This window comes from Macaca fascicularis, chromosome 20 (assembly GCF_037993035.2).
Source record: "Macaca fascicularis isolate 582-1 chromosome 20, T2T-MFA8v1.1".
Classification (NCBI taxonomy): Eukaryota; Metazoa; Chordata; class Mammalia; order Primates; family Cercopithecidae; genus Macaca; species Macaca fascicularis.
Genome location: NC_088394.1, coordinates 42583460 through 42605682, shown reverse-complemented (window position 1 = coordinate 42605682; position 22223 = coordinate 42583460). Strand labels below are relative to the sequence as shown.

The following is a 22223-nucleotide window of genomic DNA, read 5'->3' as shown; positions in this document are numbered from 1 at the left end:
TAGGCTGTCTGCAAGCTGAGGAGCAAGGAGAGCCAGTCCGAGTTCCAAAACTGAGGAACTTGAAGTCTGATGTTCGAAGGCAGGAAGCATCCAGCATAGGACAAAGATGTAGGCTGGGAGCTAGAAATCTAAATCTTGGCACCAAATAACAAATTACATAGCTTCTGTTTTTTTGAGATAGTCTCGTCTGTCACCCAGCCTGGAGTGCTGTGGCACGATCTCGGCTCACTGCAACCTCCACCTCCCGGGTTCAAGCAATTCTTGTGCCTCAGCCTCCTGCATAGCTAGGACTACAGGCACGAGCCACCACACCTGGCTAATTTTTTGTATTTTTAGTAGAGACAGGGTTTCGCCATATTGCCCAGGATGGTCTTGAACTCCTGAGCTCAGGCAATCTGCCTGCCTCAGCCTCCCAAAGTGCACTTCACAAATACAATAACTTTAATCCTCACAAGGCAGGTATTTCTACTTTAGCTATTGTTATTCTTTTTTTTTTTTTTAAGCGATGGGGTCTCCCTATATTGCCCAGGCTGGAGTGCAGTGGCTATTCACAGGTGTGATCATAGCATACTACAGACTTAAACTCTTTGGCTCAAGTGATCCTCCTGCCTTGGCCCCTGAGTAGCTGTGACTGTAGGTGCACACCACTGTGCCCAGCTTTTCTATTTTATAAATAGGAAAACTTAGGCTCAGTGAGATTTTGGGCTTTTGTTAGGGGAGAAGTAGCAGAGCCAGAATTTAAACCCAAGTGTGCGTGATTCCAAAGCTCATGTTTATTCCCCAATACCACAGGCCTTGCCAGACATGCTTATGTTGGGATCATTTGATTGTGGTATTTCTTTAGCCTTAGTCTGCTAAAGTTCTAAAACTAAAAAGGGTAGGGGGGAAAAAAGAGACATCACCTTTAGTCATTCTAGATCTATGTAGCAGGTATTCATTACTTGTAGCAGAAAAAAGGCAACCATTATTATTACTGATGCCATTCTAAGTAGATTTTAAACATTTGGATGTAATCCCTTTATCATGGAAATATTTAATTATATCATATATTCTTAATTTTAGTTAAAATCATGTCTGGCATGATGCCTTTAGCAACTTCTTACCATCCATGAAACGGTCCTCTTCCATAGTCTTAAAACAAGTAGTATTTACTAAGTTTACATTTTTCAATATGTAGACATTAAAAAAGAAAAACTTGATTTTTTAAAAAGGTGCTAATGTTTAATTCATTATGAGACCTCCATATGTGAGATTCTTTCTCTATTCTAATATTTTCTAAATGCTTACTCATAGCAGGTACTGTGCTAAATGCTTTATATGTATTGGCTCAGAAACTCCTCCATATTATCTATGAGGTGGTACCATTTCTAGTCCTACTTTATAGATGAGGCATAAAAAAGTTAATTAATTAGCTAAAGGTTTCACAGGTGATAAGTGGCTGAGCAGGGTTTTAAAGTCTGATCTGAGTTTGTGGTCTGGCGGGCAGTGTGGCTCAGTGGACAGGAACCTGATAGAGGAGACATAGCTTTGAGCATAAGAAGGATTCCCCCAAACTGATGACAAGTACAACTTGAATGCATATACAAATAACATTTATTAAGTTAGGCTGTACAATAAATACCTCGCACAAAACCTGAAGTAAAAATCTGTAAGATGTCTTTCAGACTGAATTTTATATTCTGAATAAGACAAGGGACTGCCATTTATTTAAAACAAAGCAAAATGACTCCAATTCCATTTATTTATTTATTTATTTTGAGATAAGTCTCGCTCTGTCATCCAGGCTAGAGTGTGGTGGTGCGATCTCGGCTCACTGCAACCTCCGCCTCCCAGGTTCAAGTGATGCTCCTGTCTCAGCCTACTGAGGAGCTGGGATTACAGGCACGTACCACCATACCTGGCTACTTTTTATATTTTTAGTAGAGACGGGATTTCACCACGTTGGCCAGGTTGGTCTCGAGCTCCACCCACCTCGGCCTCCCAAAGTGCTGGGATTACAGGCATGAGCCACTGCACCCGGCCTCCAATTCCATTTTGTAGGAGAGCGCATGAGGCTATACCAATCAGGCGCTGTGGCTGGTCTAATGCCCACACCAGGGACCAGCCCACTGCCCAGACTTAGCCTCCGGGTAGGCTGCTTTGCTATTAAGGCAATAGTCTTAGGATCCTTGTTATAAAAGTTTAAACAAAATCCCAAAGCTCTCAATTCTTCCTGGAGGTGGCAATGTACTATCAGTTTGGAATGCATACCAGTCTGGAAGCTGAAATTACTCTGCTGTAGCCTTTTGAGTATTGGCAGCATTTTCCAAAATTTTTCTTTTCCATTCTTCATAATCCTGTGTCAGATCTTCATCTTTCTGTGGTTTATGTGGCATCTCCTCTACCTTCTTCATTTCTGACAGAAAATCATCAAAAGCAATTTCAAAATTCTTATGCTTAGAAATGAAATTTAAAAAAAGGTAAACCTGTTTAAATTGTCTAAAATAGAAAAGAAGACACTGAAATGAAGTGGAGAAACAGCAGTTATCACTTTTTTTGAGATGGGGTCTTGTAATGTTGCTCAGGCTGCACTCAAACTCCTAGGTTCAAATGATCCTCCCACCTCCACCTCCTAAGTAACTGGGACCATGGCTGGGACTATAGGCTCACACTACCACACCTAGCTTAGCTATCACTTTTTTCTCTCCCTTACACTCCAAGCATTCCAAGACATCTAACAATAGCTAACGTCTATCAAGCACTTAACTGGTGCTTGAGAGGCACTGAACCAAGTACTTTAAATGGCATTATTTCCTTTAACCCCTACTACACTCCATAATAGGCGATAATATTAATCACATTTTATAGATCAGGAAACTGAGGCTCACAGAAATTACAGACTTTCTTAGAATCCCATAGCCAGTGGCAGGGCATAATGGCTCATGCCTGCAATCCTAGCACTTTGGGAGGCGAAGGGGGCCGATCACTTGAGCCCAGGAGTTCAAGACCAGCCTGGACAACATAGTTGAGATCCCATCTCTACCAAAAATACAAAAATTAGCCAGTTGTGGTAGCACATGCCTGTAGTCCGAGCTATGCAGGAGGGTGAGGTGGGAGGATGGTTTGAGCTCAGGAGGGGGAGGCTGCAGTGAGCTGAGACCGTGCCACTGCACTCTAGCATGGGTGAGAGAACCAGGCCATGCCTCAAAAAAAAAAAAAAAAAAACAACCCAAAAAACAGACAAAAAATCACATAGCTGGTAGGTGATATTAAAACAATAATGCGCTGGGCGCAGTGGCTCACGCCTGTAATCCCAGCACTTTGGGAGGCCAAGGCGGGCGGATCACGAGGTCAGGAGATTGAGACCATCCTGGCTAACACAGTGAAACCTCGTCTCTACTGAAAAACACAAAAAATTAGCCGGGCGTGGTGGCCGGCGCCTGTAGTCCCGGCTACTCGAGAGGCTGAGGCAGGAGAATGGCGTGAACCCGGAAGGCGGAGCTTGCAGTGAGCCGAGATCGCACCACTGCACTCCGGCCTGCGCGACAGAGCCAGACTCCGTCTCAAAAAAACAATAATGCAGCCATTTGCCTGAGATTGTCTTTGTAGCTAAAGCTCTTATAAGCAACCTGGAACTTAACTTGGAAACTTTTTTTTTTTTTTTTTTTTGTGTGTGGGGGGGAAAAGAACCTCTGAAAGACAAAAATAATCCCCAGCCAATCACAACCAACCAACCAACCAGCTGACTGGCTGTACAACTAGAGACTTCCCATCAGACCATGCCCAGGTAAGACAAATACCTAGCTGTAGCTGCCCAGGCTGGTCTCGCACTCTTGGGCTCAAGCAATCCTCCCGCCTCAGCATCCCAAAGTGCTGGGATTACAGGAATAAGCCACTGTGCCAGACCAGACATATTCTTAATTACCCAATACTGATGTTACTTCCATTATTGATTGCTTGGAAAACTGGTCTTATCAAATGATTCACAGTCAGAATTTACTTAAAACTGGACTCCTGTCAGGCAACCTGCTAGAGCAGCACTAGGCTGTTCACTGCATAAAATGTCAATGTCAGTACCGTGTTAGTAAAACTTACCCTTGGCTGGGGCTTCAACCACTATCTTCTTTTTCTTCCGTGGTGGAGCAGCTAAATCTCCAGGTTCTCCTTTAAGAAGTGTATTCAAGGTTAATTTTTCTCCTGTCCTCAATTTCAGTATTTGGGCATGTTTTGGATCACAAATAAAATTAGACACCTTAACTGATCAAATATGAGAAGGAGAAGACAAATGATCTTAGACTTCTCTTTTCTTTGGCTTCTCTTGTCAGACTTGAGAATCATTTCTATCCTGGCTTATGTATCTACAGGCTGGTATTTAACATGGGAACATGTTAATAAAGAATCTATTTTCCAGGCATAGATTCAAGAGTCATAGGTTAGAAACATCAATAAAAACATACCTGGTCCACATGTAATACAGAATTTAGGAAGCAGCCAGTTTACACATTTGAAAATATTTGACTTTTACAAACAAAAGTACTACATTTTCAAATGACACATTCTTGAACTACAGAATACTTACTGTCGATCTGCTGTCCAATCTTCTCTAGTTGTTTACACAGTCGATCAAATATAGCTTTTTTTACACCGGATGTGGCTACCATTTTGTTTTTATCCACTTTTAGCTTTAGAATCCTACAAAACAATTTCACAAGTTGCTTTTCTCAAAACCTGTACAGTTTTCTTCTCTGGGCAACCAGATAATCAACTTACTTTCTTTTTGACCATGCTTTAAGAGCCTCTAGTTTTTTCCTTCATTCCAAACATGTTATTATCTGTGCTGTTGTTTAGTTGTTTATTGGACTGAGAGTTAAAATGCACATGGGATCTGTTTTATAACAAAAGGAGTACATAAAAGACATTTGCTGTAGTGTTTCGTGACTTTTAGAACTCTTTAGTAAATCTCAGATTAATTTAATGAATGACAATCATAGGACTTTTGAATGTTCCACTCGTTTTAACTCACAGGATATTTATATTTATATTACAGGAATGTAACAACCCCACCCCACCCTGAAAATAAACTCTCCTAGTAACACTCCACAGCAACCACTAATTACAAACACAAAATAAGCTTTTTCTTCAGGATAATAGACCTGTCAAGACCTTTTCTTACTCAGCATAATATGGTTTCGAAAGTAGGGTTGACTAGTCTCACTGTTTTCTACAATAACAGCTACATTCCCTCTTTATATGCACATACTTTTGTTGAATTGAAGAGATGTTTTCTACAAATGCCAATTAATACTCCTAGGTATGTAGCTAATAGAGCCAAGCATACCAAAATTAGTGAGTAGGTAGTGAGAAATCCATTCTTTAAGGGCCAACTACATTTTGTTTTCTAAGGAGTTTTCTGGCAAGATAAAAACAAGACAATTTTAGACAAAGATATCAACTATTACTAATATTTCCAAGGTAACATTTCAGTATACACATAGATAACCCACAATTCTAAGATTCAGATGTGAGAATTTATCACTAAAATATGTTATAAATTCCTTGAAGAACAGTTGTAGCCAGTGCTTTTTTTTTTTTTTTTTTTTTTTAGAGACAGGGTGTTGCTGTGTTGCCTAGGCTGCAGTGTAGTAGCATGACCACAGTTCACTATAACCAAGAACTCCTAGGCTCCAGTGAGAATTCAGCCTCAGCCTCCTGAGTAGCTGAGAAGCCAGGACTAGAGGCATGCATTGACACCCAGCTATTTTTTTTTTTTCTTAAGAGATTCGGGTCTCACTATGTTGTCTAGGCTAGTCTTGAACTCCTTGCCTCAAGCAGTCCTCCTGCCTCCACCTCCCAAAGTGTTGGGATTCCAGGCAGGAGCCACCATGCCTGGCCCAGCCAGTACTTTAAAAAATATACGAGCAGAAAATCACATATGAAGATTGTTTTAATGATATCTCTTTTATAAGAGATATCATCGCTTATAAAAGGCAGGCTGAAATCAGAATTCCCAGCATATGTATACAGCTGCTATTTGGCTGGTGGAATTCTGACCACACTAGTTCCAAGTTGTTAGCTACATTATGGGATAAACTAGGAATATGGTCACTTGGCCAATATTCCTAATATTATTTCTAGGGGAAAATATGCTCTGAATTGATATCAACTAAATTAGAAGTATTCCTTGGGGATGAAAAACCAACTTGTAAATTGGTAACTTTACTGAATGTTTAATAAAATACTTACTTGCATGCTGAAAGCAGTGCAGCAGAAGTGAAAAGTGGCCTGGATAAGTCAAGATCTACTTGCTGTGTCTGGGGAAGACTGGACTCATAGCTAAAAGAGAAGTTATTGCAGAATTATCTGTTAGAAAATATTATTTGAAAAGAGACTGAAAGTGCAAACCAGAACTTACCAGCTTTTAAAACGGATGAGATATGTGTGCTGTCACTTAACATGAGTTATTTTTTTAAGACTGAAAATTAACCAGAATAGGACAACGGATAATTTGTATCTATCAGTATAAATTTTCTGGTGCGCCCCACTCCCCACCCCCCACCATGAAGTCTTGCTTTGTCATCCAGGCTGGAGTGCAGTGATGCATTCTCGGCTTACTGCAACCTCCACCTCCTGGGGTCAAGCAATTCTCCTGTCACAGCCTCCCGAGTAGCTGGGATTACAGGTGCATGACACCATGCCCAGCTAATTTTTGTATTTTTAGTAGAAATGGGGTTTCATCACGTTGGCCAGGCTGGTCTTGAACTCCTGACCACATGATCCACCCTACTCGGCCTCCCAAAGTGCTGGGATTACAGGTGTGAGCCACCACACCCCGCCTATTGGTATACATTTTCAATTAAGGTTCTTTATGCCCCATACCTTTTTAGTATCTTTGATGCCATATTCACTGCTTCTGTACAGCTAAACTGTACAGCTAGGTCTCTTATTCCAATATTTGAATTCAGGCCCAGTAAACACTCAAACGATTTAAGACAGCTCTGATATGTCTTCTTGTTCAAACCAGAAAGTTTAATTAAATAAGCCTGTGAAAGGAAACACACATACACAAATCATAAAAACTTTACATTCTATATATTAGTACCCTTAAACACTTGTTTAATAAGCAGTATAACTTTTCAAAGTTAATTTTGTGGCAAACCTTAATACCTAAAGGTTTAGCTTCATTTAGTAAAAAAATTGGTAATTATGTCAGGCTGAGGAAGTACTGCTTTCAAAGAGTTCAAACTATACAAAAGCAGGCAGCCATGCATATGCACAGATGATTTAAAATTATAACACAATACTAACATAGTCAAACAGGCAGTAAAAAACCACAGGAAACACATATATGGTTACTTGTGTTTATACAAAGGTGCTAACTGTTATTTATTGGGAAAAGGAAGGAGAGAAGTAGTGGGAGTGGAGTAGGGACGGGATGGGGCGGTGTGTGTGTGTGTGTGTGTGTGTGTGTGTGTGTGTGTGAGAAAGAGGAAAAGGAAAGTAGGAAAAGAAACAGGAGGCTCCACTGTGGGAAACCAGCTCTGTCTGGGAGACTTGAGTAAAGTTTCAATGTAACAATAAGACAGGGTCATGTAAGACAAATAGTTTACCAGAAGAGTACTACAGGAAAAAACAAGGTATTGCATTTTCAAAGCCACAAATCATTGAAGTGAAGAGTCTGTTAAGTGAATACTGTAGCTTGAGGCCAGGATTCAAGAGAGGCTGGAGGGTTTGATGGTCATCAGCAAAGCTTTGTTTGTAATATTACCATTTAATGAGTGTAACATTATGACACAGGTACCGTGTTAGCGGTGTTATGTACGTTTAATCCTCCTCACAATAATCCAGCGAAATTGGATTTTATCTTCACTTTATGGATGAGGACACTGGAGGCTAACAGAACTAGCTAGTGTGGAGATTTGATCTCAACACGCAACTCCTCCTGACCCCAAAGCTTGTTCTCTCAAACACTGTGACATTGGAAGAAAAGCACAGGGGTTTGGACGTGCTTTAAAACGAGGGTAATGCTAGCAGCAGTGTGGAAGATGGCCTCCAGCCGAGAAAGAGGTGGTCAGGGAAAACAGTGATGAGTAAAGAAAACATGGCAAAATTTTTTTCCAAAGCAAAATGATTCTACAGTATTTCCAGAATAACAAACAAGAATAGCCAGACCAATCTAAAACAAGGGATTTTACTGGGGTTTAGTTCAACCAAAAGTTAAAAGAGCTTCACTGTTACACTGGATTATTCAGACATTCGGTGGGACCTACTTACCCTGTCCAAGGGACACTTCATCCAGGAAGCTGCAAGGTCCAGGCACATGACTGCACTGCTGGTCTCCGTGGTACGCGCAGAGAGGCCGACACACTTCAGCCGGGACAGGCGCAAGTACTCCTCTGCTTTCCTGGTTAAAAGGGCAGTGTGTTTGCTACAACTTATTCAGAAGTTTGCTCAACACGTTGGTAAACAATGAATACAGCCTGGTGAGCTTCACACTAAACCTAACTCCTGTGGCACGTTTATCTGGGGCTGGGAATGAAGGTCATACCTCTGGGGAGAGGAAGACAGAACCAGCACCGACTCCAAACATCACTGTGCTCAAATGCTTTCAGGCAAAAGGAAGTTAAATTTCGAAAAAAAAATAACCCTTCTTTCCTCCCTCCATTACTGGAACAAGCATGAACTATCACAGAGGCAGGCAGGTTAGACCAGGGTTCCTCCTTTCCTCCTATTTCCTTTAAATCAGTAGTTCTTAAACTTGATTGTAGGCGAGAATCACCTTGGGGGCTTGTGAAAACAAATTACTGGGTCCCAGGCCGAGTTACTGATCAGTAGGCTTGAGGTGGGACCGAAGAATTTGTATTTCTAACAAGAGACAAGATGATATGGCTGTTGCTGGCCCAGGAACCACATTTTGAGAACCACTGTTCTAAACGACTACCGAGTCTTGCAGGCGTGTCTTCAAATCTTTTAAGTGCTCTATTCCTTGCCTTCCCTCGCCTGACTGCTCCACGTTTTAGCTACAATGGCTTTATTTCGAACCCCGGATCCCGCTTCCCATCTCAAGGCTTTTGCAGGAGCTGTCGTCCCTGCCTGGGCAGCTCTTGCCATATCTTTCCTCGCCTAGCACCTGCCATCAATCCGGCCTCAGCGGGAACAGCGCCCGCTTTTCCGAGTTTTTGTTGTTTTGTTAAAGGCAGCCGCTAGGCCGCGCTCCACCCCACGCCCAGTGGTTCTGGCACACGGCCCGGTTAAGGTCCTCGCCCTTATAGACAACGGAGTCTGCGCCGCGTTGTCGGGTTCCCTGCTTAAACCCGACTGCAGTAGGCGTTGGCGGAATGAGCGGCAAATTCTCCCTGGCTCATTTTTCTACCACCGTGCTACCCGCGGACAGGGCTGGCTGTTCCCAGGGACGTTTGCCATCACCGTTTGCTATCGCCCTTCTTGCCATCTCATTCAAGCTTACGGCCGGGAAGTTTCTCTTGAAGTAGGCCCTAAACGCCGCGCGGCCCCAGCGCTCCCCGTCACTTCCGCGCCGCCCGACGCCTGGGAAGGGCGCCGGCCTCGCCTGAGGGCCCAGGGCCGCGAGGCGGGAGCCCAGCCCTGGTCTTGCGCGGCCGAACTCACCTCAGCATGTCGGGCTCGGCAAGGCCCAGGCGCCGGGCTAGGCGCCCGATCAGCTCCGACCCCATAGCGCCGGGACTAAAGCGAACAACTCGGGCAAAAGCCGCGGAGCAATGAAACCCGCGCGCAAAGGCTGCACCAGCCAGTGAGAGCCAGGCCCCACCCCCGGCTCATGTGGATTGGTTGGGACAGGACATTGAGACCGTCCCACAAGCCAATCAGGGTCTTCCTTTTGCGCATGCGCATCACTAGCCCACTCGCCAAGGCAGATATGGTGAATGTGGACTTGTAGGCTTTCCCTCCTTCCATTCCTTTCTTCTTGACAAACTCATCACACACTGCCTTTCCCTCCTGTTGTCTCCTGTCTGCCGCCGGGGGATCCCCACTGCGCTGCACCGACCGCCCACTCTCACACGCTGTGGTGAGATTGGCTGGCGCCCAGGTCCGTCCATCTAGCGTTAAGTGGCCGGGGCCAATAAGCACGCGAGACTTCGGTTCCTAGAAGTAGGCCAATCAATGAGCAGCCTGTAGGGCCCGGGGGTGGGGCTAGAGAGGGCGGGGCTTGGAGGGGCCGCAGCGTCACATGACCGCGGGAGGCTCCGCGCGGGGTGGGTGCTCCTTGCTGCAGGCTCTGGGGAGTCGCCATGGTGAGTGTTGAGGGGGCAGTAGCACCCTAGCCGACCCTCCTTGTAGTCCCTGCTCTCTTCCACCGCCCCGGGCCCTAGCGAGTGGAGAAGAGGCCCCAAAGACCGTTCGGGACTAAGACCAGCCCGATTTGGCCTGCGGGATAGGGGACAGGAGGAGAAAGGCCGCGGGCAGGCTGATCCGGGCCGGGGTGGGCGGCGGCTCCTGGCTGCGGCCGTTGCTGAGAGACGGGGCGGCCTCTCTGTGGGGGTGACTTGGCCTGTAGGCTCTGGGGTCCATGAAGGCCTGCGGCCTCCTGTAAGTGGAATCGGCCGCCTGCCCGCCACGAGGGGACCCGTAGTCCAAGGTCTGAGCATCTGGCCCCCTGGGCGCGCGGAGGCCCTGAGATCGGAGTTGGCGCCAGGACCCGCCCAGATGTTGCGTTTCTACCTTTGTGCCTAGTTGTGCTCGGCCGTCCTCACGCCCTCCTGGAGGGGTCGCAGTGGTTCCTTGGCTTTTCTTGGCCTCATACCCGCCTTCGGCTGCAGTGTTTGTCAGCGAGTTCTGGGGACCTGCTTACATGAATTTCCTGGAAGGAATCAGGCTGTCTTCTAATCCTGACGGTCGGAAAGGAGACTGATTGTTTCCTTTAGCATTTGTGCGTTGGGCGCACCTTGGCTCTTTTGTCTCTCGGTTGATGAAATCCAAGTATTTGACTTGCTGGAAGCAGTCCTTCTCCTTAGGGCCCCTCTATGACGGCAGCAAATCGTGGTGTGGCTGTTGGCCGGTAAACTTGAACTTCCTCAAAATGTGAATTTTTCTGTCTGGTTCCCACAAAGGCAAGTTGTCACTTGCATTTTATTAGCGTTTGACATAGCCTGCACTGTGCAAATAAATTTTTTGAGTATATACTCTATGTCCGCTTTAATTATCTTACTCACTCTGTGTAGACAGGCTTCTGTAAATCTGTAAGCCTGGAAACAGATTTCACTTTAACTGTCTTAGTGCCGGAAAGGATTAAGTGTTTTACAAATACTATTTTCATATAACATTGCCTTACAAGGTGATTTTTGTCTGTTTCTCAGAATATTTGCAATTGGGAATTGAAACAAGACCGGCGCAAAATTTAACTTTAGGATTTGTGTGTTTCCCAGCGTTTATGGATTGACATTTATATTGTTTTGTAATGGAAAACACTTAATTGAGGTTGTATTACGCACTCCGATTCTTTGTTGGGTGAACCAGTTGGGAGCAATCAGCCAGACACACAATCTTGTCCTCATGAATTTTACTGGGAAAGGAAACTTGAGTATTCGTTCTTTCACAGTCACTGTCTATAATTTAGGCAGGTCGTTTAGTCTTCTTGGTGTCGCACTTTTGCATCCGAAAGAAAGTGTTGGCCCCTTTGGCCCTTCCAAGCCCTAAACTTCTAGAATCCACTTCAATTCATCAAACATCTTGTGTGCCTTTAGTGTCCCGGACTGTGGCACTGGGTTCCAATGTCGAACTTAAGAGGCTACTGTGGGAGATAAGCTTGTAGAACTTAACTGTAATGCAGTGTGTGGATTGCTTTACTAACATTGTCAACTCAGTGCTTTGGGGTCATGGAGGGATAGTTTTGCCTGGGGATTTTGGGAGGAACTACAGGAAGTAACGTGAACTGAGACTATAAAGAGGGTGGACAGAAATTCTCCAGGTGGAAAGAAAAGGTATTGCTAATAGATGAAGCCAGAAAGTTCAGTGTGCTCCATCAAAGGATTCTTGGGAATATGTATTGGAAATGAAGTTAGAGCCATTTGGTGTTCAAATTACATTTTGAAGTTCTTATGCCCTCATCATCCTTATTTCTCTCTACTTCAGTTGTCAATGTATGCCCTGTCATTTTTAAAATAGTTCTTTCATTAACATGATATTCTGTATCTTTGTTTGAAGAGATGAGTGTTACATTTGGTTTACCTTGTACTGTCAGATTACACCTACAGCATATGAGCAGGGAGATTGAACCACAATAGGTTTCTGACGTAAGTGGAGATAATTATTTGTATCTAAACTGAATAATAATTGTAGCACTTATTAAGTGCTTATTACTAAGTAGTAGGCACGTTTTGAGCTTTGGTTTCATTTGTTCTTCATAACAGTGGTGGGGGTGCTCTCATCTCTGTTTCATAGAAGAGGAAACAAAAGCACATTGTTTGAATGGAGAGTAGTTTTCCAAGTGATCAGTTCATGATGACCTTTGCTTTGCTCTGCACCTTATAACTGTAGTCTTGAGAGGGCTGTTTGTGGGTCTCAAGCTAAAATGGGCCTAATCACAAATGTTAATTTGATCCCCATTCTGTAGGGTTTCCATTTTCTTCTGATCCGTGTAGCTGTGAAGTACAGTCATTTACACATGGAAAACTGCTTTAATGATTTAGGAAACATTGGTTAATTGACTTGTGTTTAATGATAGCGTGTTCATATTATAATTGTTAAGGCTCTATGTGACCCTTCCTAGGAAGGCATCAAGAATAGCCCTTAGAATAGCTGTTGCTAGCATAACTACACTGTTTTATGAGTAATATATAAAAATAGACTGCATTACTATAGCTTTATGTCTTCATTTGTAGCTTACTTTGTAATAAGTCATTCTGTAATCTTCAACATTTTGTATTTACATTTCTATTTTAAGCCCAGTTGAGACAAAATAGAAGAATTTTCCTAAAATTGCATTCCTTTGTTTGTACATCTCTAAATCTTTCTAGTCATTCTATACAAATGTTTTTGTAACTGTTTGTAACCTCTTTGTAGCCACAGTTTCATTTGCTATGTAATAAAAATTATCGTACACAACAGCCAAAAGATGGAAACAACCTACATGTCAATGGATAAGCAAAATGTAGTATCTGTATATATATATATATAGATATATAATGAAATATTTCATTTTTAAAAGGAGGGAAATTCTGACACATACTGCAACATGGATGAACATTGAAGATATTATAGTCAGTGAAATAAGTGAGACATAAAAGGAAAAATATTGTGTGATTTCACTTATATGAAGTATATAGAGTAGTCAAACTCAGAGAAAAGAAGGTAGGATTGCCTGGGGGATTGGAATGGGAGTTTAATGGCTACAGTTTCCATTTGCATTTGTAAAGATAAAAAGTTTTAGAGATAGATGGTGGTAACTGTATTAATGTGGATGTACTTAACTTAGTGCCACCGAACTGCACATTTAAATGTGGTTAAAATGGTAAATTTTCCGTACATTTTACCACTATAGTAAGTCATTTTTAATTAAAATATCCAGATGTATCTTAAAGAAAAATAAAAAAAATTCAGATGTATCACTGTTTATCTCTAAATGGATCAGTTGAACTTAATGAAATCCATTGATTCAAATTATTATTAAATCTATTGCATCCAGAGGTAAGGAGCCAAAATATTCCAAATGATGGCCTGGTTTCACTAAAGTTCAGAGAAGACTAGCCCATGATGAGTAGTAAATTTCATTAAGTCAGAATCTTTAAATGCTGGTGGTCATCCTTGCCTCTGAAACTAGCATTTTATGGTAATAGTTCTGCTGGGATAAATTCATGTTCCCGTTAAGTGAAGTTTAAAAGATACCTAACTTTTTCTTTGAAATTTTTTTTTTTTTTTTTTTTTTTTTTGAGACGGAGTCTCGCTCTGTCGCCCAGGCTGGAGTGCAGTGGCCGGATCTCAGCTCACTGCAAGCTCCGCCTCCCGGGTTTGCACCATTCTCCTGCCTCAGCCTCCCAAGTAGCTGGGACTACAGGCGCCCGCCACTTCGCCCGGCTATTTTTTGTAGTTTTTAGTAGAGACGGGGTTTCACCGTGTTAGCCAGGATGGTCTCGATCTCCTGACCTCGTGATCCGCCCGTCTTGGCCTCCTCCCAAAGTGCTGGGATTACAGGCTTGAGCCACTGCGCCCGGCATTTCTTTGAAATTTGTTTAGCCGGGCGCGGTGGCTCAAGCCTGTAATCCCAGCACTTTGGGAGGCTGAGACGGGCGGATCACGAGGTCAGGAGATCGAGACCATCCTGGCTAACATGGTGAAACCCCGTCTCTACTAAAAAATACAGAAAAAGTAGCCGGGCGAGGTGGCGGGCACCTGTAGTCCTAGCTACTCCGGAGGCTGAGGCTGGAGAATGGCATGAACCCGGGAGGTGGAGCTTGCAGTGAGCTGAGATCCGGCCACTGCACTCCAGCCTGGGCGACAGAGCGAGACTCCGTCTCAAAAAAAAAAAAAAGAAATTTGTTTGTGCTTCTGAGGAAGAGTGCTTGCAGCAGAGCTCAGTTTACTAGAGTTAGTCATGGGAAAAAAAGGGGAGATGCATGGCATTGCTCATTATTCAGTTAATATTTTTCTCTTTCCAAAATTAGAACAAGAGAAAGTTTTCAATTTTTATAAAAAACTATGCTAGTTCAGACGTGGGTTTTATGTGACTCACGTTTCTTTGTTAATCTCAAAATGAAATGTTGTTTTACTTTTCTTAGTTAATGAAACAGACTAGATTTTACTTGCAGGTTGATGTGTAAGTCCTTGCCTTCCACCTCTTCAACTCATTGTGTGAGAAGCATTTTGTCTTTAGTCATTGTTTTAAAAAATAAAAGTGAAATGACATAACGTAAAATTAATGATTTTAAAGTGAACAATTTAGTGTGCTCACAATACTGTACAATCACCACCTTTGGCTTTAAAACATTTTCCCCACCCCCAAAAGAAACCCAGTACCCATTAAGCGATTATTCCTCTCAGCCTCCCTCCTGGTGATCAGCAGTCTACTTTCTGTTCCTGTACAGAATATTTCATTTAAGAGGAATCATACAACATATGGCTTTTTGTGTCTAGCTTCTTTCATTTAGCATGATGTTTTCTAGGTTTGTTCATGTAGCAATACTTCATTCCTTTTTATGTTTGAATAATATTCTGTAATTGTATATATGTACCACAATTTGTTTATTCATCCATTATTCAGTCATTTTTTTGTTAAATATCTAAACATTCTAAAACCAGTGTATTCATTTATGCAGTGAACATTTATGGAGCACCCATTATGTGTCAAGCAGTGTGTTGGGTCGCAAGGATGTAAAAATGACCATCATTTATAATGATAATGTGATGCATGCTGTGGTGGAGATGTAAACCGTGTTTATATGACTTGAAGAAGTGGTTAATTCTTCTTGACAGGGAGATTGAATTCATTTTGCAAGCAGACTTTTGCTGATGGGAAAGAGAAGAGTGTCTAGACATATTTTGTCCACTGTAGCTGTAGATCAGTACATTTGAAATGATGTAAGCTATTTGAGGGCAGTGCTCTTTATTGTTTTCTACTGTAAGTCACTAACAATTTCGGCTATTTTATTTCTAGGCTGTTTAGTCTTGTTATATATTGCCAAGGAGGGGCTGGTCAGTGTTCTTGTAAACTAGTTCCTTAGTCTGTCTAAGAATAGACTGAAATGCAGATGATAAGTAGTCTAGGGGAAAAGAGAGGCTTTAGAGACTGGTTTCAGCTATACCTATCACAAGATTTCGATTGGTCAGATGGCTTTGTCTGGGTTTGATTCAGAGTGTGTTAGCAGAACACAGCCATGAACTACCACTGCAAGTTTCTTTGATGTCAGCTTACTACAAGAATGTTGAGTCAGTTTCTGAGAGAGGCAATTCTCTGTACACATACTGTTCTCCTTTGTCAGTCTTATTCTGTTAACTTCAGTGATGGGGCATGGCTCTGTGTGCAGCAGCTGTTAATAATTGGTAAATGGGCCGGGCGCGGTGGCTCATGCCTATAATCCCAGAACTTTGGGAGGTCGAGGCAGGCGGATCACGAGGTCAGGAGATCGAGACCATCCTGGCTAACACGGTGAAACCCCATCTCTACTAAAAAATACAAAAAAAATTAGCCGGGCATGGTGGTGGCCGCCTGTAGTCCTAGCTACTCGGGAGGCTGAGGCAAGAGAATGGCTTGAACCTGGGAGGTGGAGCTTGCAGTGAGCCAAGATCGCACCACTGCACTCCAGCCTGGGCACAGAGCGAGACTCCGTCTCAAAAAAAAAAAACAAAAAACAAAATAATTGGTAAATGGGTCTGAGGTATAGAGCTGGATTGATCCTTTTGTGACAGTCTTGGAGAAGGACTATGGCTAGAACTATAGAAATAACATATTTACTAGAAGAATGTGCTCGAGACCTCAGTGGAATTTTTTATTTTTCAGCCTACAACACAGCAGTCCCCTCAGGATGAGCAGGAAAAGCTCTTGGATGAAGCCATACAGGCTGTAAAGGTCCAGTCATTCCAAATGAAGAGATGCCTGGTAAGAATGGAAATGTGGGAGGCACAGTTGCAGTTCGTGTGTTCCTAAGGAAGCATGTGCAGTGTTTTCTAGAGTTAGGTGGCACCACTGTTTCTGGTAAATCTAATCTTCACTGTCCACCAGCATTTATCTTCAGTCTCATCTTCCTCAAGCACTATGTGGAGCAATTTCAACAAAGAGGCCTGTTTACTCACATGTATATTTTTGGTTTGGGATTGTCTGTCTTCCTTACTAGAATACATGCTTATAAGAGCAAGAGGCTTTTCCTTTTATTTACGCATTACTGTAATATTACCACATCAGTGTCTGACCAGAATTACTAGCCTCCTTGGTTCTATACCTCGGACCTGAGGAGTACTTAACATATAACAGGTACTCTGTAAATGTTTGTTGAATGAATGAATTTAAATGCTTTGCATTTGAATTATTCAGCTTTTTTTCTAAATAACTTGAAAACTTTAATTTCTTTCCTGAATATATTTATTATAGAAGATAGCTTAAAAATTATACTTAACACTTATTTATATATTTTCATATTCTAAAAGATAAAGTAAGAGATAATCTGTGTAGATACTGTAGATTCTCTGGATTAAAAGAAAGGAATTGAGCCAAATTGGTTGGTACTTCAAGCTATAAATTACTGTGATGAAGATGCTGCTGTCTTACCTTTGTAAAATGTCTTACTATGTTTTCCAAAGCACAGTAATATGCTCTTGTATCTTTTATTGGTTTCATTCCCAACAAGTTGGGAATGAAAAATAAATGTCTTGGAACGGAGAAGATGGTTTTGCTATTGCTTGTTTCTTCCTCTTCCTGGATATGGATAGTGTTTCCTCTGTCTCACTGAATTGCTTGCATTTCTGAGTTAAGTGGAACATATGGGCATTGTGAGGGTTTGAAATATGTAAGAAGAAAGCAAACTTACATGAATAGTTATTTCAGACAGCTCTGAAGAGTCTTTAACCCATGACAAAGCCATGTCAGGATAGTATCTTCCTTCGCCTGAATCAGTATGCCAGTTCTTTTAATTGCAGGTAAAATGTGATGAATGGAGCTAGTTTCCTAGTCTCTATAGATTGAAAAGATTAACATTCTATCAAGAAGCTTGCTGTCTTAGCTATGTGAACTCTACTGGGTATCATGGATCTTTTTCTTTTTCAGTAGGGACGGCAAAGTGAACTGATCTAAGTTGATTTTTTTATGTGATTAAAAATCATTTAAGTGCTGTATACTTTTAAAAGTATGTAACAAGTCCTTGATGTAAGGAGTTTGTACAACCAAGATAAATGTTTATTTAAATTAAGCATTCTCATCTATTCTCTTGGTATTTCTGTAGGACAAAAACAAGCTTATGGATGCTCTAAAACATGCTTCTAATATGCTTGGTGAACTCCGGACTTCTATGTTATCACCAAAGAGCTACTATGAACTTTGTATCTTTTGAATGTTGAAGACATTTGGACCATACCTTTTTCTTGATAAGGATAATTTTGTTTGTTCTTTATGAAGTTTGTCTGGAGTTACTTCCTTATCTGAGTCACATGGCACTCCTCCATGCAGATGTGCTAAGTGAGAAAAACACTTGGAGAGTACTCCTTTCCTATGCCTCAATGTCTTTAAGTGTGTTGTCGGTGCATCTCAATTTTCAGACCCTTCATGAGGATATTCAGGCTATGACGCAGTTGATTCTTTAATACTTAGATATTATTACGCAGCAGCCTCAAATGGACAGGAATTTTAATCATTTGCCATTTCAAAACCCATTAACAGTCTTGACAGGTAACCGTTATATTTACTGCTTTGCTTCCCCACACATGCTTTAAAACCCTTATTTTATTTTATTTTTTTTTTGAGACGGAGTCTCACTCTGTCACCCAGGGCTGGAGTGCAGTGGCCGGATCTCAGCTCACTGCAAGCTCCACCTCCCAGGTTTACACCATTCTCCTGCCTCAGCCTCCGGAGTAGCTGGGACTACAGGCGCCCGCCACCTCGCCCAGCTAGTTGTTTTGTATTTTTTAGTAGAGACGGGTTTCACTGCGTTAGCCAGGATGGTCTTGATCTCCTGACCTTGTGATCCGCCCGTCTCGGCCTCCCAAAGTGCTGGGATTACAGGCTTGAGCCACCGCGCCCGGCCAAAACCCTTATTTTAAAGTAAGAAAAGCCCAACTAAAATTCTGCCTTCACTTGAACACTCTCTTAAAAGACTGAAACTTAAGATACCTGCCCAGTAGTTAATAATGACTCCACCAAGTTTCAATGACTCCACCAAGTTTCAAAGTTTTGCTTAGGTTGGCTTATCTTTATTTTTAGTCCTTAATCATAATTAAAAGATATGGCCATTTCTGATGAACTGCACTACTTGGAGGTCTACCTGACAGATGAGTTTGCTAAAGGAAGGAAAGTGGCAGATCTCTATGAACTTGTACAGTATGCTGGAAACATTATCCCAAGGCTGTAAGTAATAACAAATCAGAGGACTTTTGTGTCTGTATTTCCCACTTTATGTTATGTCCTTTATGATTATCAGCTTAAGAAAAAGTTTTAAGGGTAATTTCTTAACAAATAGAGATTAACATTTTGGTAGATACTCTCTTATTTGTTTTTAGAGTAACTAGATTTACGTTTTGTGTAGATATTTGAGGAATTTTAGAAATAGAAAAAATGTACATGCTTGCTATTTTGTTTAATGTCTTGACTGTTAGAAAAATTAATATAATTGTTCTCTTCCTAATATGTTTAAAGGTAATATCTATGTTGTGTATGTACAGTATAAGTGTGTGTGTGTATGTATTTTTAGAGATCAGTGGTTATATTTTAAATCAGATATTTTCCTTGTCATGCAGGAGAAAACAACATGGTTCCTATCTTTATTTAATATTTTGTTCAATGTGTTTGGAAATAAGTTCTTGATTTGAATATTTTATTTATAATCAGCATTTCTTCATACTTCTCCTAGTTACCTTTTGATCACAGTTGGAGTTGTATATGTCAAGTCATTTCCTCAGTCCAGGAAGGATATTTTGAAAGATTTGGTAGAAATGTGCCGTGGTGTGCAGCATCCCTTGAGGGGTCTGTTTCTTCGAAATTACCTTCTTCAGTGTACCAGAAATATCTTACCTGATGAAGGAGAGCCAACAGAGTAAGTGACTTACTTTCTTGATTTTGTTGCAGCATTTTTTTTCATTGTAGAATGTATAAAAGCGTGGAAACATGTACAGAAAGTAGGTATGAATAATTCTTCCACCCAGTCAGCCATTTAGGTAGCATTTGTATAGAGATTTTCTTTGTAATATAGAACTCCTCAGTATATGTAGCATGCTCTACAATGTCCTCTTATGCAAATTTTATCTTTGGATTTTTAGGACCTGCTTTTTTCAGTTAATGTAATTGAGCATTTTTGCACTACATTAAATATTCTTTGAAAATACAATTTTTTTTAAGAGGGTTATATTTGGAAATTGAATTTGTAATGAAATAATAAAGTGTGAGCCCGCTGGATTTCATAATTGTTCCTTTAATGTCTATCAGTTTTTATAATTTATAGACTGCTAGTTACCTTGGAATATAAGTGATTTGAGTTATCTGTTACAAGTTACCTATTAACTCCAGAAGAGAAATAATAAAAGCCATTCAGAGACACTCGTTTCTCTTGTGTAATCAGTATTCTAGCATCAAAGTCTACTGTACTTTTATCCCACAGCAGGGGCAGATGGTCAGCCAACTGTGGTCTTCAGTGGGGTAAGCTGTTCACATGACAGGTCCTCAGATTAAAGAACTTCATTCCTTTTTAAAAAAGTTTATTCATTTATTTTCTTTTTTAAATTTTTAATCTTTTTCCAGTTTGCTCCAACAGATTTTGTTTTTTTAAAAAAAAAATCATTTATTTCTGAGATGTACAATTCAATGGTTTTTAATATATCTGCATCAATTTCTTTTTAAACAGTACAGAAAAGATAAAAAATTAACAGTGTAGAGAAATCGATGAAGTTATTTGCTTTATTATGTTTTGACTGTCCATTTTGAGCATTTAGTTAGGCAATCAATAAAAATTTTTGAAAGCTGCCGAAGTCTCCATCCTAGGAGACGTAGAAAAATAAAGCAGGAAATCCATGGTCTCTTCCCTCACAAAACTTACATTCCAATTAAAAACAAAATATTCAACAGTAAAATGATGTAGTTAGCAATACACCATAAGTGTTGAAATTTTTAGCATTTTGTTTTTGTTTTTGGTTTGTAGGGATGGGGTCTCATTATGTTGCCCAGGCAGGTTTTAAACTCCTGGCCTAAAGCGATCTTCCTGCTTTGGCCTCCCAAAGCACGGATTACAGACATGAGCCACCATGTCCATCCTTCTAGCCTTTTGAATTAAGGAATTTGCCATAAGAGCAAGTCCAGTTGGCCCAACTCCAGATACAGAGTTGGGGAAAGTAATTTGCCCTTTAAATTTATAGTGTCCTTTTCATGGTACTTTTTCCTTTGAAATTTAACACTAAGCCAATGAAGTTGAAAGTGATTTTTTATAAAGCATTCGTGTACTACAGAGATAAGTAGGAAATGCACAAAGGAGAGGGATAGTAGTAAGTTGGTTCTGTAAATACTGTGTAAAGACTTTTCTGTTTCTTTGCAGCGAAGAAACAACTGGTGACATCAGTGATTCCATGGATTTTGTACTACTCAACTTTGCAGAAATGAACAAACTCTGGGTGCGAATGCAGCATCAGGGACATAGCCGAGATAGAGAAAAAAGAGAACGAGAAAGACAAGAACTGAGAATTTTAGTGGGAACAAATTTGGTGCGCCTCAGTCAGTTGGAAGGTGTAAATGTGGAACGTTACAAACAGGTTTATATCTTTTTGTTACCTCTTCTTATGTTCTGAGATAAAATGAAATCTGATTTTTAAAATCAGAATATTTTTGTTACGTAATAGTACATTGAAAAACATCTTAAAATGGCTTTTATTGAAGAAGACTTAAATGGAAAGATATATATGCAATGTTTGTGGATTGGAAGACTTAATATTGTCAAGATAGCATTAAAAAAAAATTGATCTATAGATCCAATGTAATCTCAGACAAAATCCCAGCAGACTTTTGTAGAAATTAAGAAGCTGATTCTGAAGTTTATATGAGGAAACAAAGAACCTGGAACAGCTACAACAAATTTGAAAAGGAAGAACAAGTTGAAAGACCCAGACTATCTGAATTCATGATTTACTCTAAAGCTACAGTGAGAGCCTGTGTGGTATTGGTTAAAAGGATAGACACACAAATCAATGGAGGAGAATAAAACAGGGAATGGCAAACTTTACCTGTGAGGGACCAAATAATAAATGGTTTTTGGCTTTGCAAGACGTATGCCTTACAACAAGCTTATCCAACCTGCGGCCCAGGGCAGCTTGGAACGTGGCCCAACACAAGTTTGTAAACTTTAAAACATGAGATTTTTTGCTTTTTTTTTTTTTTTTTTCCCAAAAGCTCATCTTCTGTTATTAAGTGTATTTTATGTATGGCCCAAGACAATTCTTCTAATTCTTCTTCAAACCAAACGATTGGACACCCCTGGTCTACAACTACTAACACTGCAGATATGTTGCAAAAGCAGCCACAGACAATATGGAAGTGAATGGGCATGGCTGCGTTCCAGTAAAACTTTATTTGTAAAAACAAGCAGCAGCTCAGT

General features: G+C 41.0%; 2 protein-coding genes across 17 annotated transcripts in view; one reads left to right on the top strand and one right to left on the bottom strand.

Moving 5' to 3' along the window:
* The window catches only part of VPS35 (VPS35 retromer complex component), a 127320-nt gene that overhangs the window by 86376 nt on the left and 18721 nt on the right, over positions 1–22223 (top strand). For 11 of the 13 annotated variants that reach the window (XM_065537003.2, XM_065537001.2, XM_074026717.1 and 8 more), the window contains 5 exons: positions 16445–16543; positions 17880–17976; positions 18874–18997; positions 19500–19682; positions 21171–21384. In XM_065537003.2, coding sequence (XP_065393075.1) covers positions 16445–16543; positions 17880–17976; positions 18874–18997; positions 19500–19682; positions 21171–21384 — 717 coding nt within the window. Of the gene's footprint in view, positions 1–9855; positions 10043–10178; positions 10248–16444; positions 16544–17879; positions 17977–18873; positions 18998–19499; positions 19683–21170; positions 21385–22223 lie in introns of those variants that run through there. The other 2 variants (XM_015442888.4, XM_005591832.5) reach the window with 2 other exon arrangements.
* ORC6 (origin recognition complex subunit 6) lies at positions 1576–9754 on the bottom strand. Of its 4 annotated transcripts, none has more exons than XR_012428697.1 (7): positions 9604–9754; positions 8251–8380; positions 6856–7019; positions 6223–6312; positions 4559–4864; positions 4075–4143; positions 1576–2395 (listed from the first exon to the last, which is right to left on the bottom strand). XR_012428697.1 is itself a non-coding variant. In XM_005591828.4 (7 exons), the coding sequence occupies exons 1-7, from the start codon at positions 9666–9668 to the stop codon at positions 2268–2270; spliced, it is 759 nt and encodes a 252-aa protein (XP_005591885.2). In that variant the 5' UTR covers positions 9669–9754; the 3' UTR covers positions 1576–2267. The 4 variants fall into 4 exon arrangements, 2 of the variants coding, with proteins under 2 accessions (XP_005591885.2, XP_045237912.2); XR_012428698.1 differs by lacking the exon at positions 9604–9754 and adding an exon at positions 8525–9472; XM_005591828.4 differs by having other exon boundaries at positions 4559–4671.